The 18083-nt window shown below is 30.8% G+C and overlaps 1 protein-coding gene across 1 annotated transcript; it reads right to left on the bottom strand.

Annotated features, from left to right (window-relative positions):
- Positions 1-1511: 1511 nt before the first annotated feature.
- On the bottom strand, positions 1512-13914 carry LOC132696327 (uncharacterized). The gene is made up of 5 exons (XM_060661086.1): positions 13770-13914; positions 7022-7164; positions 4443-4603; positions 4146-4350; positions 1512-1715 (listed from the first exon to the last, which is right to left on the bottom strand). The coding sequence occupies exons 2-5, from the start codon at positions 7149-7151 to the stop codon at positions 1558-1560; spliced, it is 654 nt and encodes a 217-aa protein (XP_060517069.1). The 5' UTR covers positions 7152-7164; positions 13770-13914; the 3' UTR covers positions 1512-1557.
- Positions 13915-18083: the final 4169 nt, after the last annotated feature.

The raw sequence follows: 18083 nt of genomic DNA, 5'->3' as shown, positions 1-18083 counted from the left end.
AGACACCTTGCTTGTTGACAGGTCTTCATTAAAAGCTTAGCAAGCACTATTTATGTTTATTTATGTCTACTAATGTTTGGATTGTCAATCTAGGCAACATTATGAATAATCCTTGGATCCTCAGTGATTTTTATACATGCAAAATGGATGTAATCCTTAGACAGTAATTTGAGAAGCTGCATGCCCATTTTATGTTTCCTTAAAATTAGATGTACGCTCTTGCAACACTCAAGTATGTCTCTGCTGCTGCAGTCGAACTTGTGGATAAACTTGAAAATAATCCAGAATATTTACCTCATTTTCTTCATTTTGAACCATAGATTTCTGGTGAATTCGATATGTTTTTATGCTTTTGGGTTGCCATTAACCGAGCTTCAATTCATGCAAATTTTCCAGGAGTTACTGCTGGTAGATTCAAACATCTTCATTAAACATTAGTCTCGCCAAATCAGCATTTGAATATTCAATATTTTCCGTTTTTAGAGGTACAAAATTAATAGACCTTCGAACAGATATTTTTTTCATATAAAAATCAACACCATTGTTATTCTTCGTCCAATTTAAAGATTACTAAATCACATTTTTAAATTGCAGTCAGCACCCTTGGGTGAATAATGCTGATGAAGCAGTACGTTAAAGCATCAAAGATGGATCAGGTTTGGATGGATCATACGTGGAAAATTTTACGCTCTCTCATATGAAAAATTAATGGAAGACATTTTTGTAGGTTCTTAAATAAGGAATGTGGACACCATGATCGAATCTGAATAGGTTGCATGGATTTTATTTACTCATGTTTTGAAAGGTTTTCTAGGAAACAACAAATATCCAAACGACAAAGATATTGTAGAAAACGCAGATATCAATTTCGATGGAAAGTTGCAAATGGCCATGGGATATTCAAGAAAAACCACTAAACGAAGCTTTTTCGGCCAAGAGGCTAATAATAAATATTCTTAACTATTGTGCGGGCCTTTGTTATTTAACTTAGATATTTCAATTCGGTTTTGGTTCTTGTGCTAATAAAAATAATGTTTGAATCAACCGAGATTTTCATTTATTAATCCATTTTATGCCGATGAAAAACCTTACATGATGACAGATTTAAATTGAGGCGGCCTAAATTATACAGAATCAAATGTCAGATCGAAATCAACTTCCAAAAAAAATTTTGGCCATTGTTATTGGTTCAGACAGAAAACAAAAGAAAAAAACATTTTTTTAATATTTCCATGCGCTCTCGAACATATTTCAACAAAAAAACAATTCAAAATAAGCAAAACTAAACTAAACTAACCAAAACTAACGAAAACAGAAATCTTCATAGTCAACTTTGAGTTATCAATTATCAAAACTTCCCAAGCTCAAGCCAAGTGCAAAATTAAAAACCGCCCCATAATGCTCAAATATTCTGTGCAATAAATAATATTCTGTTCTTTTATAACACTAAAATCATCAACCCGTCATTGAAGACTACTACTACTACGACCAATAAAAATCAAATATGGCTATAAGTTGTTTATTATTATTTGTACTATTAAAAATAATCCAGAAAAATTAGACAGACAACGTCGGATTTAAGTGGCGGACGTATTTGAGTAGGTTTTCGTTTTCCTCGCATACCCATGGCTTCACGTGGTGACAGGCGACATCGTGCCAATGGACCCCGTCGTTGTAGAATTGATTTAAAATGGCCAGGCAGTTCTCTTCGGCGCCTAGAAGAAGAACGATACCATATTTTTAAAGGAATGTGTGCTTCCATTTTACGTAGATATTTTCGTCAATTAGAAAAAAAGATAAAAATGACAGCTACATTAAAGAACGCCATGTTAATCAGGTTTGCTTTTCAGGAAATATTAAACACTTTTGCAACTTTTATCACTTTTCTCGGTGTCTTAGAGCAAAATTGTTCTTTCTTGGTGATTTTGGTTAGTTAGTTAATTACTTATCGTTTCACAAGTTGCCAAAAAGGTTTTTATAAAAAGCTTCGTAAAAGCTAAAAAACCAAAAGTAATTGAAAAACGAATTGAAAACTATGCTCTGTTCCTAAAGTTTTAATAGAGAACTTGTTATCAGTAAAATGATCTTTAATTTTTTTGTATTATTTCAATTATCGTTCAACTACATACAGGGTGGTCAAATAAAGTGATATTTTTTTAAACTTTTGTATACTCTTTTTTTAAGTTCTGATGTTTGTTAAGGGTACCCAGAGGGGCAGGTAGGCAGACAAGTAGTTGAGATGCCTCAATTGTTTATTATAGGCTTCAAGAATATCTGCTTTTTGTTGCAGCCGTATATATTTTCAACTTAAATAATAATGATATTGCTTGACTAAAATCACATTTGTCAAACTCTTAATTATAACGTCAAACAATTATAAACACTTATTTGGTAACTACAGCCTACTAGGTTAAAAGGCAAGTTTCATAATAATATTTTTTACTATTAATGAAAGCTTTATTTAAATATGCAAAATCTTTATAAATTGTCCCATCATTCATTGAAAAAATAATCAAAATTAAATAAAATATAAGACAGATATCCCATTATAAAATTCTTTGAAATAATTAGGTGTCCGTATTTGTCACCGAGTTTATTCATAAAAATGTAGAAAACCATTAGATTCAGGAGGTATATATACCAAATTATAGGAAATTTGACCCGCTTTAAGAATAAATATCAAAAACATTATAAAAAAATGAATACTACAAGTTGAGATTATAAAAAAATGTAGTAGTAGTTGCAGATCGTTAGAAGGAAGTCTTCTAAAAATATTTTGACCTACACAAAATTCGAATAAGTAGTTTCTTTAAAAGTTACATTTATTTTTGGCAAGGATTCTAAAAATATCAAAATAACATGGCATCATGACCTACCGGAATAAAAGACTATTATGAAGTTAAATGTTGATGTTTTTAAAGACAATTTCCAGCAAATGCAAGATCTTATTCATCCTCGGGCTGTCATACGGATAATGAAGAATGATAATGCATAATCAAGAAAATTCGGGAAAATACCCACTTCTTGTAAAAAATAACATCGTTTATTAGTTTACTTTAAATAAGAAGAAACTTCAGAAAGATATGCTAAAAAAGAGCTACCCTTTGTAAGAAATTTGTCGACGCTTCAAAACGAAATATAACCGTACTTCGCCTTCAGCCATATCACTTTCAACTAAACCCCATGGAATTGGTATGGACGCAATTAAAATGGTGTCCAGTCCACTTTTAGAATAAAGTAAGTTGTAAGCTATTTACAAGATGGGACAAAGTTTGTGTTTGACATAGAACAAAGAATGTGAGACGCTGATAACGAACTAGAAAACACTGTGGAGCCGACAACTATAATTCGCCTATGGAGACTAAAATTGACAAATTTAAAATTTGGCAAATAGACTTGTATTCTAAATCGAAGATTTTTTTTTTAATAAAAGCAGCATTTATTAAAATTTCTCTATTTTAAAATTTTTCTTACTTCTCTGCAAATTCTTATTCAGTTGATTTTAGAATAATTAATACTACAATTATTTACCTGTAGTAATGTCGCTGTCACATTACTTTCATTCCCTAAACTCGTCTTCCTTAATTTACAAACAATTTAAGGCGTGTAGTTCGGAATTTATCAGAAATTACCATTCGTCTGAACTTTCTCAGATAACCTTTAAGTTGTCTACCCTGATTAATGATCCTCGTCATTGCAAATTAACATTTTTTTACTCTCTCGCATTAAGAAATGAAAAATTTACTAGGCTGTCTTGATTTAGGTTTCCTACCAACTGCACAATATTTATTAGGTACTTCAAGATTTTATAAGGTTTTTGCGGAGTAACCTATAAAACCCCAAGATGAAAAGTAAAAAATTTATTAAGGTTTTTAAGAACGCTATAAAGCATTAAAAAAACTGAAGCAACCAATGTCAAACGATTTATAGATAAAGTAACTAAAACTTTTTTGATGCAATATTATAAAACTTTTAAGTATTTTATTATTAGAAAGCTATTTAAACTGTCATAATAGCTGTAACTTTTTTTGCAAATCAACATCAAGTCAGGGTTTACACTATCAGAGGATTGGAGAACAGCGTTGCCGGTTAATAAGCACTTACGGACTTCAATTTTTGTTTCGATTACGAAACGTTCAACTTACCGCCTTGTTGTGCTTCCCGGTTGTCGGGTTGAGGTTGTCCAAGACCACCGCTTTCGGACCAATCGTTCTGATCTCTTTGAGTAGTGGGTGCCAATTTTTGAAGGACCGCGGTCCAGAACCAGCCGTTGATGTTCACGGGCTGAAGGTCAGGGCGTTCGCAACCAGCGAAATCACATTTTCTTCCCGATGTCCAGATATACTTCACCTGGAATATCCGCAAAATAATCACCACGGCTTTAGACGAGATTTTTGGCTAGATTCCTTCTTTTGGTGTGGTTCTATATAAAAAAAACTGACCTGGTCGTCAACGATTCGCTTCTTAACCCATTCGTTTTCGGCGCTGGTCTCGAGAGAGACGAGGTCCATGCACCGTTTCCTACAGTAATTTCTTCCGGCCAGCCAGTTATCTTCTACGCCTTTGGTAGAGGCATCCCTCCAACTGAAGAAGTATCCCTTACCTGAAACGCATACAGTTGTCAAATGTATTCAGTAATAATAAAAATATACATTTACTAATCCCAAATAAAAAAACAGTTTAACAAATGAAGAAAGGTAAATTTTAGTCGGTGTTATTTTATGGGCTTCATAGAGTCCAATTAGAGCGCTTCGCTTCCGCTCGTGCCAAATAAATATTATATACTAATTAATATCAAAGTTTTATATTTTTTAGTTGGAAGTCTCATACATAATTTTAAAAATAGGAAGGCTTTTTTACGGCAATTTCAAAAAATATGTAAACTTTGCTTTCAAGATTCAAGTAAAAATGAATCAAAATTGAAATCGCCACTTAGTTGGTTATGCTTCATCATTACCTCACTCCAACGCCACTTTTGTTTACCTGTGATAGTTTTGCATATTCGATAAAAAAATAATGGTTTGGAAATATTGTCGTTGAATATAGCAAATTATAGAAATGCAAATAGGGCCAGGCGCGAATATTTCGAAATACACAGAAAAGGTAAGAGCACAACGAACAAGATTACATTCAAGCGTATTTATGCAACATTTCAATGAAATAAAGCTATGGAGAGAAAAACTAGGCGGTGGTTTTTTTATGTCATGATAAAGGACTAAATATTGTACTATGTTATTTAGGTTGCTTTTCAAAAAGCTCTTTTATTGATTGATGAAATTAAAATCGATTTAAATTAAACTTACTAGTTAACATTAAATAAGGAAGGTGTTTGTAAAAAATTGGAGAAAAATAAGATCCAGCAATCAACATGTTGCAAATGTTGGAAAACGATTCACGGTTTAATTAAAGAACCACAATATTAACCATTTGCGTCCTGACTGCAGGATAACTGAAGCCTTAAATAAATAAAAACCGAGCATCAACTGTGTTTTTAGGAAAATGGAGGACATTTCCAACATTTAGCGCAATATTCATAATATTTAAATTAATTAATAATTAATTATTAAATTAATTCATAACTAATAATTAAATTAATTCATAATTAATAATTAAATTAATTCATAATTAATAATTAAATTAATTCATAATTAATAATTAAATTAATTCATAATTAAATAATTTCATAATTAATTATTAAATTAATTTCTAATGAAATTAATGAAATAAATATTATTTCTAACTGTGTGTCAATTGAAAACATAGTTTTATGCATTTCTGAATCCAAAATATGCCACAACTGTCACACACGCTGCCATGACGCTAAGTTAGATTCTGTTTTTAGCTAACTCTGTGGCCTTAATGCAAAACATGTTATATATTTTTGAAAATAGCGTAATAAGACCCTTCTTTATAAGAAATCAAACTAAATAACATATATGGTCTTTATATACATATATGACAAACTTTGTTCTGATACAATAAAAATATTTTTTTTATCAAACACTGTAGTACTATTTTGATAGATATTTTATTCAAGTAATGTGAGTCACTCTTTCCTTTGTAAGTAAGTTCTTGCTAAGGACTATTCACGAATCCTTTGCAGTGTTAATAGAAAAAATAATAATAAAGTTTTTTCATATTTCGATATGTGTTTAAATCTAATAATAATATTGAATGAAAAGTTTTCTTCGGGTTTGAATTTGAAGTAATGTTTCTGCTAAAAAATAATCGATATAATTTTGCAATATTCACAGACTATTTGCAACCTGGCACCATGGCAAAACTTATTGCCTGCCACATAGCTGTCATTATAATGTCATATCAATAACACTCTGTATAACACATAAACGTTAGCCTCCTAGAAATGCAATTCGGATGCTGCCGAGGTCGGCAAAGGTATCTAGCACTGGTTTCCTAATTTTGTTAAAAGGAGACGACACTCAAATTTAATATTTAAAAAAACAGAAAAACAGCATTGTCAGACCATTTCTAAACAATCTCTGAATACTCAAAATTTCAAAATATGTTGAAAACAAGTAATCTATTTTTTGAAATAGCTTTTAAATGATTGACAGAATCGACAAAAATTAAATATTTTTTATATATGTAAAAGACTTTTTGTGTAGTCCATTGTAACAGAAATTAAATCACTTTGTTGTTATAGACGACAACGGCGTGTTTTAAAAATAGACTCGCGACAATTTTGCACTTATGCAAACAACGCAAAAAAAAACAAATATACCGAAACCGGAACTCAAAAATTTCGATAAATAATTGGTGGCCTTCATCTACATCTCAAAATACTGAGATACGGTAAAGGTAGAATCAATTAACATTGCGGTGCTTATAACATCGTTACAAAAATAAATACCAGCCTGAAAAATGGGTAATTTAGTCACCTACACTGCCTAAACCAAATTTCGGGTTTGGGAATATTTCATATTATTGCACCTCTTAGGTTTATAAATGAGTTTAGTAATAAAAAGTATTTCCAACCCTGTAAGATCTGACTATCACATACCGTCTGGTGTTCTTTCGTGGATTGTCCTCTGAGCACAAAGCTCAGGTACTGGCGATTCTAATATACCTCTGCTCGGCGATTGCGCAGACGCAATACCAACCAGCATGATACCAACTAGGTAGGCTAGCATTTTAAGGTCCTCTCTGAAACACGTCGTTTAGTATTAAAAACGTCGAAAACTTAATAATAATAATAAATATATCTTTGTGGCAAATCTACAAAATTTCATTTTGCATTTTTTAGATGGCAGACATCTAGCACTGTTCAAGTATGAATTTAAACTTAATAAAATATTATTAAGAGCAAGAGAAAATTAATTTTAAAAGCATAACTTAATATAACTATAACCTCAGCGTTTATATCCATAACTGTAAAATTAGTATAATTTTTCAAGGGAAAACTTCTGGATTCCTCCTGCGTCGGTTTTTGCTTAGTCGAAATTGCCGACGTTTCGCCAATCATCCTGTTGGCTTCTTCAGTTTCAGTTTCAGTCAAGCTCTGAAGAAGCCAACTGGATGCTGGCGAAACGTCAGCAATTTCGACTAAGCAAAAACCGACGCAGGAGGAATCCAAAAGTTTTGTAAAAAAATGTAAAATTAGTAATTAGTAAAATTAGCACACAAAGTATACTTTTTATAAACAGAAAACTGATCATTTACTGAGATTCGCCATGATTCTTTTTACACCGACAATGTTAAATCAAAAAAGATGTTTTAGAAGTCTATTTCTTTTCGATGTTCTGGAATTCTCAATGCAAAGCATTCCTTAAAATTCACTACTCAGATCAGTGGAAAAAGTGATTTTGTTGAAGAGATATTTTGGAAGTTCGTAATTAATTAATTTGAAATAATATGTAGCGCGGTGTATCTAGAATCTATGTAGAATCTGTTGGACACATATATAAGCCAACCTCACATAGCCAAGTATGGAACCGCATAAATAATCCGCGGGATATTGGTCAGCAAATTAAACAATATTTTTTCTTGTATCAATTGGTATATATGACCAATGTAATTTACATTTATTTAACTGAAGTTTCTAGAAATTACTCTTCGGTCCAGCTGTTTAGGGAATCGAAATGTTTTACGGTAAGCCAGTTTCTTTTTAAAACAGCGGTTATAAACAATTTTAAAAACGAAACAGGCCAAATAGGCCAAAGATCTTATACATTTTTACAGGTTTATTTTTCTAATTTTCTTGATGATGATTTGAGCAGAGATTCATAATGTTAACATCACTAAGTGCTTTTAAAAATCATCTCGAAGCAATAAATGAAGCATATATAAAAATATATATGAGAGTCAACAACAAAAAAATAAAATCCAAAATAACAAGATTTACATCTAAGATTTGTTTGTTTTAGATTTTTATAACATATTTAGATTAGATATTGTATTTTATATAAATTATGTACAAATTTCTGTAAACATCTATTAGCTTCATTAATCACTTTCTGTAATAGGTGCCAGGGTAAACTTATGAAAATGTGATTCTGCACAAATTAATAAACAATTTAATAATATTGTTATTGTTATTCTATATGGCTATACTCTCAATTTATTTGTAGTATGACCTTTAAGCCGGAGAGTCCAAGAGCAAATCTAAATCTTTAATATAATATTGTTATAATCATTTTATTTTCCGCATTGCGAACTTTCAGTTCATTTGCTCGTACTGACTTGTTGGAGTAGCGTCCAAAATATTTAACGATTTAGCTGAAGCAATACGAATTTCTTATGGAGATTAGGATCCTTGTTTGTTTTGGTTAGTTTTTTAATGCAGAGGTAAAATAAGGCAACGAAATAGCAAAGACAAATTTTGCAGATCTGTTCGGTAACCAATTTTTTTGTACAGATATTGTACATTACACATTTTTTCCATTTAAAGCCAATTTGCTTATCTTTTAATTTAAAAGAAGCGGGAATACACTTTCTGATATTGTGTAGGTACGTTTTTTAAAATCTTTTATGATTGCTAAATGATATCTGCAAAGTTGAAATAACACAAATCGTTCATCTAAAATATCTACAATGGTATAATATTTTAAGATTAAGTCATTACAAAAGGTATAAAGCAGGATTTGCCTGTATTTATTGTCAGGTTTATGTCTATCACAACTTAGTGGCAGTTGATATATTATATTTGAGTGTCATCGGCGTACAAATGAAGAGAATCCAAGAAATTATAAATAAAATGTATTTACTGATCTGTTTATTTCTTCCTGTGAGTTTTTAATTGTTTTCGAATTGTTGATTTCAAAATTTTGCAAAAAAGTGCTTGTCCTAAAATAAGTTTTTTCCCACTAGGATTATTTTTCCGAGAAATAGTTTCGTGGAGGTGCCTAAATTAAGCGAGTCAAATATCACATGGCTATGTACCTACATGAAGCAGTTTGAAAGTTATATCGTTCTCACTGTCTTATCAGCCGATATAGTGGCAAAATACCTTAATAGCGATCCTTTATTTCTAAGGATTGTTGTGGGAGCATAAAGTGGCGACATTTTACTACCTGAACGAGTAGTTAATTGTATTCTTCTTAAAACACACGCTCATTGAAAAAATAATTATTTTCTGCGGGAAGAGGAATTCGCGTAGGTGTACGACACACGCAAAGAAAATTAACGGCTCTTAAATGAAAAGCAGGAATGTCGGCGGATATCTTTTTGATGTCTGATTTTCCCAATCGAATGACATTATTGTCTTCGAACAATGGAGCCTTACATATTCATGACAACCCAGAAAAATTGTGCTATAAACCTCTTAAACTAATGGAAAATAAAATAAAATTGTTTCGACTACTAAGTGGAAACGTCTGTTTTATTCGCAGATGATTCTTAGCGCTACTTTCTGATTTACCGCTTAGGTGTCTGTTAAAGTGAAAATCTTGTTTCTAGATCTTGAAAATTATCAAACTTTTACTAGAAACACAAAATTTCAAATTTTTAACTGTAAAATTATGAATACATATAGGTACAGATGGACTAAAAAAACAATGCTTGGCAAGGAAGTCAAAAATTTATGCTTCTATCAACGCTCTATTATGCCTTTATTTTATTCAAACTTAACTTTGATGGTACAAAGGCACAAAACCAATATTCAAATTTTCTCTCTCCCAACATAAATGGCGATTATGACTCTTTTTCGAAAACAAGATAACACCGTCCCTCCGGGGTAAAAGAGCTATTACAGGCGTAATCTTTTTATACAGATTATTTCTCGGTTTGATGGATAGACCACAGTTTTTATGAATACACTTGCATCATCACCAAACTTTTTTTTTATCCCATTCAGATTAAGAAACTCAACGCAAAATTGTGCTTTATTGAAAGTGGTCAGACTTTATAACGAACACTTTGACAATATAGATATTTATTTAAATCTAAATCGTATTAAAATGCAAATGAAATTAATTTTAAAAGGGAAGACAATCCATATTGAAAGTGCAGAAGAATTTTTGAAATGAATGAATATGAAAGATACGAATACGCATCATGAACTCGGATCATTTTGAAGACCATTTTACTTTTTAGTACGAGTTATAGATAACGAACGTTTCATCATTAAGAAATAGTGATAAGTAGAGAAGACTTTTTCCTCCTACCCGTCCTTCCTCTAACCAAAATATTGACTTCGGTGATAATTTGATAAAGAAGCAAATAAGCAAAGCACAAACACCACAGTAAGTCATTGAAAATGAAAAGACATAGTGTAAACTGTGCTGCGATATTATTGCGAATTAAATGCTCTATAACTTACGCTTAAGTTACATTACTTTTAATGCAAAGTTGTTAAAGCAATTTGTCAAAGCATTTTGTTTACTATGGAGCTGAGAAGTATTTGGTGTACTTGATATTTTCAGGTTATCATTTACAAGTTCTATTTCTTTTTTTACGAATAAACTACAACTACAACTACCAATTTTTAAGTTTTTGAATTTTCAAGTACCTTGCTTGCTTCATTGTGGAGGTGATGGGATTTTGATTGTATTGCGCGTTAAATGGTGAAGATTTTCCAATTAAGGGTAGGAATGGGATTGTTATTCAGGTTTGGCTAGGGGAAACAGTTAGGACAGAATATAAAACGAATGATTACGGCCCAAAATACTGTAATGCCTTGTGCCAAGTAAAGACTTTTAAAATCGGCCTTTACATTAAAAACAAATAGCTATAACAAAATGAGTAGCCCTCCGAATCATAAGTAAAAGTAGCTTATATTTCTAAAATGACAATAATAAATGCATGTTTTAAGAGTGGAAAAACTATTGAATTTGTCGAAAGAACTTGTGAACAAAAAGATATGGGGAGAGACTGCCGGCATCGAAAGAAGAGGTACACAAGAAAGCAAAAGAAATTATTGATGAGTTAAACTTGTTGAGTAATAATAACTTTAAGGTGCTGTCTTGTATCGTTAGTTTAAAAAATAGTATGTATCTTATAATGGAGAATGTAATGAGGAGTTTAGAATTGGATACGGTAAAAACGTAAAATTTGTTTACATAGACATTTTTGTTAGTGACTATAAAATGCTGTAAAAATTATAGTATTTATACGCTGTACCTACGTTTGAGCAGAGAAGCAAGCGCCTTTTAGGTCACTTAACTTTTGTGAACAATCATTTCACAAGTATGGAGATCTTTTTAAGATATTTAAAATGAAAACAGCGCTCTAGAAAATTGTAAGAAAAAGGAAAATAGAGAAGCAAAGGCATTATCGAGATAAGCACTAGAACATATTATTGCTTTAGGGTCTTTTATGTTTAATAGATATAAAATTTTAATAACATTGGTACAGTATAGCATTAATATCCACCCATTCGTGTATGCGTTTTATTTACTTATGTTTATTGGATTAATTTTTAAATTGTGACAAAAAATAATTATAATATGAATTATAATATGCATGAAATTAGTATAAATACATCTATTTTAAGTACAATAATAAAAATAATCAAACTAAAGGATCACAGTCATAAGTTCTCCAATAACAACAATATTGACCGATTTAGTTAAATTTCCGATTGGCTCAGCACCGTGAAAAACTAATGTACGTTATCCCAAGTAAAAGAATTTGCAGCAAGACAGAAAACGATATACAAAATGGAAGTCCTCAAGCTACTACCTGATCAGGACATTGGAAACAGAAATAAATGTAAAATCTAGCCCACTTGATCGATCAGACTCTTATTTACAAATTTAATTCCTGAAAAACGTACTTTATGTATAATTTTTAAATTTTGTATTCCTATTTTTACTGTTTTATTCAAAGGCAAACAACGAAAGTGGCTTAAGTAGGTTCAATCTGTTCCCTACGAACTTTTATTATTATAACGTGTGTCTCCTAGGCGTGTTAAATTCTTGGAAAAACCGAAGTGAAATTTTAGGCTTTACATCCTCCGGTAACTAACGAGAATGGGAAGATGAGAAAGTGATTACTATATGGCATTTCTGCACGTAGAAATTTTCATACGACAAATACGGCTAAATTGTTTTTACGAATTTCATTGTTAATTGTCTTTATCGACTGCTTCTTCGCCATAGCCGCCCATTCATTTTTGAAGCAATTAGATTTCTCTAAGCACGAGTTCGTGATGGTAATTGAGATTTCACAGTAAAATGTAGTTATTCAAGCAATTTCTTTGGACATTTAAGACATTCAAACTTAGATGACACCGACCTCTGCACTGCATGTCTAAAAATTTCTAACTTCACTTAAGTCCCGATTAAATTTTGAAAAAATGTCACTAGTAAAACAAGTGTGTGTTTTTCTTTATTTAAAACTTATTGTTGAATAAAGGTCTTCCTATGAATGAATATTAAAAATGTTTATAGCTCTTTTGCAATCGAGTTATTGTTCAAATTAGTGTCAATAAATTTTGATAAATGTTAAATACGAATAAGTTATTTTCTTCTATTCCTTTACTTATATTGACGTTAGTCATTCATCGTAAATATATATTAACTCAACATTAAAGTCAGTCATTAAATTCGCATAAAAATGCAGTAAACAAATGCTAACTCTTAAACAATCAAATTGCTGTTCACTCTATGGCTCTTGTTTAAGAAAATAAAGTACAGACTTTCCCGGTACATCCAGGTTTTCCTCGCAATTTATGCTTTTATTTTTTTAAAATAATGGTAATTTGTAGATATGAATATTACAGCTAAGTAAAGAAAAACCCTCTTTTTCGAGACGGTTTGCAGCTTTTTCCAAAACATTAAGCTTTTAAGTTTTATAGTAAAATACATGGAACTTGATGAGAACTTTTGCGAGACTAGTTTAACATGACTTTTTTAATAAATAAAAAATTGCGTTTAGATTCTTTTTAAGTCTTCTTAAATTTTCAAGTCTTTTTCAGTCTCGATACACGACTGGATAAAATATAATCCAAGCAAATTGAGGATATATTATAAAAATATGTTGTATATAATGCATTAAAGTAAAAAAAAATATTTAAAAAACGAATAATAAATGCATTCAGACAGCTCTTTTGGAGGCCAAGATGTAATTTTTTTTGAAAAATTATCACAAATGTTCAAAAAAAAAAGTTCAAAGCATCGAGTATTTTTTTTAATAACAATGATGATATAATATATAAATGTGTTATATGTTGAATTAAAATAAAAAAAGCAAAACAATCAGCGTTGATAATAGAAAAATACTAAATTCATTCAGACACTATTTAAATAATTTAAATAAAATTTACTTTGCTTGAAAAGATAAGAAGTAATTTTAAACATATATCTGCATACCTTAACAACGTGCTGCCAAAATCTGCTTTCTACCACAGCTAAAGACGTCTTAAGCACGACTGATTAAAATTTGTTGTGCCTCACCTACGAGGTGTTGAAAACAAAACCGACGGACTTGACCAACGATGCCCGTTTAAAAGCAAAAGGTGGGGGGTCAATGCACATTAAAAGACGATTTCATGAACATTTATAGTGTCCCCTTCATAACCTTGACCTCGTCGATATTTCCATATACAGAGTAACGTAATGACAGGATCAATTAAAATCCTAGACAGGTAGAAAACGCTACCGTCTTGGGACCGAATCGTGGAATTTCAAATTGCACCAACAATAGCGATAACGAAGACATTGGCGTTTATGGAATTTCGTATATTATTGGCAATGGTCACTTCGAATTTTTCGCCCCCTCACTTATTAGTTGCCGTTATTGCTATCTACCTGGTACCGAGAAGATTGTCTGAGAACGACTAATTGTCTCGTTTACAATACCTTCCTTCTAAAGCTCTGTTCAAATTAAAAAAAAAAAGTTTTTTTTTGGCAAGAATTTGTTCGTCAAGAATTTCAAATAACATTTTTTTTTCAATTCAAAACCATCCAACATGTCGAAAATAACAAAAAGAAGTAACTACTCAAAATTTAATAACTTCACATAAATAAAATTAGCATTAAAAACAAAAATTTTCAATTATTTACATTTTTCTTTGTCGATAGAACGATCCTATTGTTTTTTTAATTTTTTGATATCACTGTATTATGTACTTAAGATAATACATGTTATTTTTGTTTCATTTGAAAAAAAAAACTAACTTAAAAACCACCATATCGAATGTGAAATATCTGGAAACGGATCAACAGATTTACATCCAATTGTACGGACATTGATAGTGCTCTATCCCTCCAAGTATGCAGTGTTGTCGCTTCTATATAAAAATGGCAAAATCTGCTTACTTTAAATGCCACGCCTATATAAAATTTCGTTGTTAGGTTCTTCCCAAAAAATAAAACAGATTTTTTCCAGTATTTGCTATGACGTCCTACCTAATTTCATAAATGTTTAAGCAATTTGGCCTCTTGATAAGTCTTAGTATATTTAGATAGATTGCGAATTTAGATGGAACATATAGGATAGGTCAAAAAAAATAACACATTCTTTCATTTTCAAATTCTCGGCTAGAAAATAACTCAATTTTGTTCAAGTTCCCCTATACCTATCTCTTACCGACTTTAAAATGATAATTGAACATTGAACACCGTGTGAAATAAATGGCTCTAAAGATTATTCTATTTTTTGCCATTTTACGTTTGGCAAATCAAAATTAACCTATTTGCACGCGAAAGGATTTATGGAATTTTGCATATTATGGCTCCCCTCATTTATTGGTTTGCCGTTATTGCTTCCTACCTGAAGCGATACTAAGAAGCATGTCTGAGAATGACTAATCGCCTCGTTTTGATACCTTATCACTAAAGTTTTTACCAAACTTTAGTAAATTTCATGCCCATTTTATATACTTCTAAACAAAATAAAAATAAAACCCCGAAGTTTGAAAAAAAGGGTTGCTTTTTGTCTCTAGTGTTTCATTCGTCAAGACTAAGAATTTGGGAAACGCAATTCAATTTTTAAATACAAAAAAAACTGCTCAATATTTAATATCTTTCCACAAAATTAGATAATACTGTATATAATAATAATACAAAATAAAAAAGCGTACAACGGAGAAAGCTTACATTTTTTAACGTTATTCTTTATCGACGACGTTTATTTGAATCATTTATTTCAACTCAACCTCTCCAAGTATGCAGTGTTGCCACTTTTATGTAAAAGTGGCAAAATCTGTTTACTTAAATAATTGGATTTTTATATTCTATTTAAGAAATAAAATACACTGTGTGTTCAGCTCAGTTCAGTCAGCTATAGCTGTGCCTCTCCTTCATTGAAATAAAAATTAAAAAATTAAAAGGTTTTTACGCAATTTGGTAATAGTTGGATTGGTAATAGTTGAATTTGGTAATAGTTGAATTTACTGGGTCTACTAAAGTGGATAGGCAATAACATTTTATGCAAAATACAAATGAAAACCTTAAATGTCTAAAATAATTAAGATGAAAAATTTCAAAAATGTATAGTTTGTCATTATTTGGTTAATCCGTTTTTGAGCTTATTATTCAAAAGTAGAACATAATAATCAACATCAACATTGCTTTGGAATAAGAAGTGTTGGGTATATATTTAAGTCCAAAAGTAACTTAAGATTGCAAATTTTCAACTTAATCTCCATCATTTGCTCTGCAGCTGAACAAGTTGTTTTCTTAACTTAATTGTGATTGCTCTCACAACAAATCAGAATAGTTTTGTTAAGTATAAGTAATTAGTTTTCAACTCTTTTTCTTCAAATATTTATAGTTTCTGGTTCATCGTCACCCATATTATTTTTTAAGCAACTCCATAAGAATAGGTCAAGGGGATTTAAATCAGGGCTATAAGGCGGCTATCTAAGTCCCATGGATGGGTTACTCAATTGAATTTTTACCGCTCTTGTTAATTTTTTGCTGTTGAACATCCCTGCAATAGTGAAGGTCGCTTTACTATTGCAGTAACAAATAATTTTCCTCAAAAAACGATTCCAATGATTTTACGATAATGTTAAAGTTGCTGCATCTTATAAGCGTTTAATGTTCTATTGGCAAAAATTGGTAGAGGTGAAAATGGTGTTTTTTAATAATTTATGGCGTATGCAATTGAAATAAATTAAAACTTTGTTCTGTTACTCTTGAAATCAAATTTACTATCAAAATAACGCAGTTTAATTCTTACAACTGAATTCCAAACATAGTTGTTGTTGTCTCATCAAACAAACCAACTTTATCCTATTTCTTGGTCTGGAAAAAGTTAGCTATTCCATGTTTTTGATCTTCCGAATAACCCAATTATAAAAGCGTCGTGTTTCTAGGAAGTATAATAACTCGTCGTGACACTATTAATGTCTGTTAGGGAGCCATGAAAACTTATAAATAATGTTTTCCAAGGAAATGTTGATGTTGATTATTAAATTCTACTTTTGAATACTAAACTCGAGTTATTTCGAAAACGGCTAAAAAAAATATCATATTATATATTATTGAAATGGGATTAAGAAGGGTTTTCATCTAGAAATAGAAATACACAGACTGCAGTTGTTTTTATTGACACGTTCAGAAGATAACAGAGAAAAAATCATACCAGTTTTGTATAAAAACTGTGTGCGAAAATATAAATGAAAATACTGTACTTCGTTTTTATTTCATATTGTTTTTAAAAGAAAAACTAACTTCAACTTAAAAACTACCTCATGCATAAATATACAACTAAAATTTGAAGACTTTTCTAGAAAATTGTTTTCTAGGAATATTTTATGTATAGCCAAAGCTTGAAGTTTTTGCGATATTAACGGTTTTCTGTACAAAAATATCATTTTTGTCAGTTTCACACTGTTCCTGTTTGGCAAATCAAAATTCACGAGGCTTTTTAATTCTTATTAACCTATTTGTAGTCGGCACGGCGCAAGAATTACAATGTGGTAAGATTTACAATATTCAGGTCGTATTCCGGTGAATCATCTGTTGTTGTTTATGTTGTTAAATTTACGAAAAAAGACAATTAAATAATAGTATTTAAACTTATACCCTGTAACGAAATAATTTGCTCCCAAATCAGTTAAATGAAAAACAAAAACAACATACCCAACGAATGGAAATTTTGTGTTCCTAACCATAACGTAATTTTTGACACTTTTGTTCTTTTAAATAATTCCTACATTACTCGCTTAAAATGTAAAAAAATATTTTCTTCAACACAAGTATTTCTGAGATAAAAGACATCGCATAGTTAATTACTGGCGGCGCCATTATTAAATTTCGCAGAAGTGTTTTGACCATACGGGTGCGCAGTTTTCGCAGCGAAAGTTGAAATCCATTACTCCAAAATAATTATCTCGCCGTTAAACAATGCTTAAAAGTTTTCCATTGAGCAATTATCGATGTATTACGAAAACCTTTGCAATAATCGCCCAACGGCCTTCATAATTAATATTGCCAGTTTGCAAAGAGAACACGAAAAACTGCGATCACACCGCATCCCCGGAAAATAGTTTTGGTTAGTTTTAAAATGGGGATTTCTGTAATTTAAATACCCCGGCGCATTCGCCTTAAATTGAAAAACTTTTAACGCTGTAAACGTTTCTTTTTATTTTTTGAAGAACAGAAATTGCAAGAAATTTTAAACGTCGACTTAAATATTGCCCGACAGTAATGCAAGAAACACAAATTAAATTATTA

Source organism: Cylas formicarius, unplaced genomic scaffold (assembly GCF_029955315.1).
Source record: "Cylas formicarius isolate icCylForm1 unplaced genomic scaffold, icCylForm1.1 PGA_scaffold_1__22_contigs__length_36826433, whole genome shotgun sequence".
Lineage (NCBI taxonomy): Eukaryota > Metazoa > Arthropoda > Insecta > Coleoptera > Brentidae > Cylas > Cylas formicarius.
The sequence above is the reverse complement of the archived record's forward strand: the minus strand, read 5'-3'. Positions and strand labels throughout refer to the sequence as shown.

Bases quoted from the DNA above. Each gene is read 5' to 3' on its own strand.
- LOC132696327 (XM_060661086.1), bottom strand. From the start codon at position 7,151: ATGCTAGCCTACCTAGTTGGTATCATGCTGGTTGGTATTGCGTCTGCG. The intron at 4,351-4,442 runs GTCAGTTTTTTT...CGGATATTCCAG, and splicing joins AGCGAATCGTTGACGACCAG to GTGAAGTATATCTGGACATC. The intron at 1,716-4,145 runs GTAAGTTGAACG...TTCTTCTTCTAG, and splicing joins CCGGGAAGCACAACAAGGCG to GCGCCGAAGAGAACTGCCTG.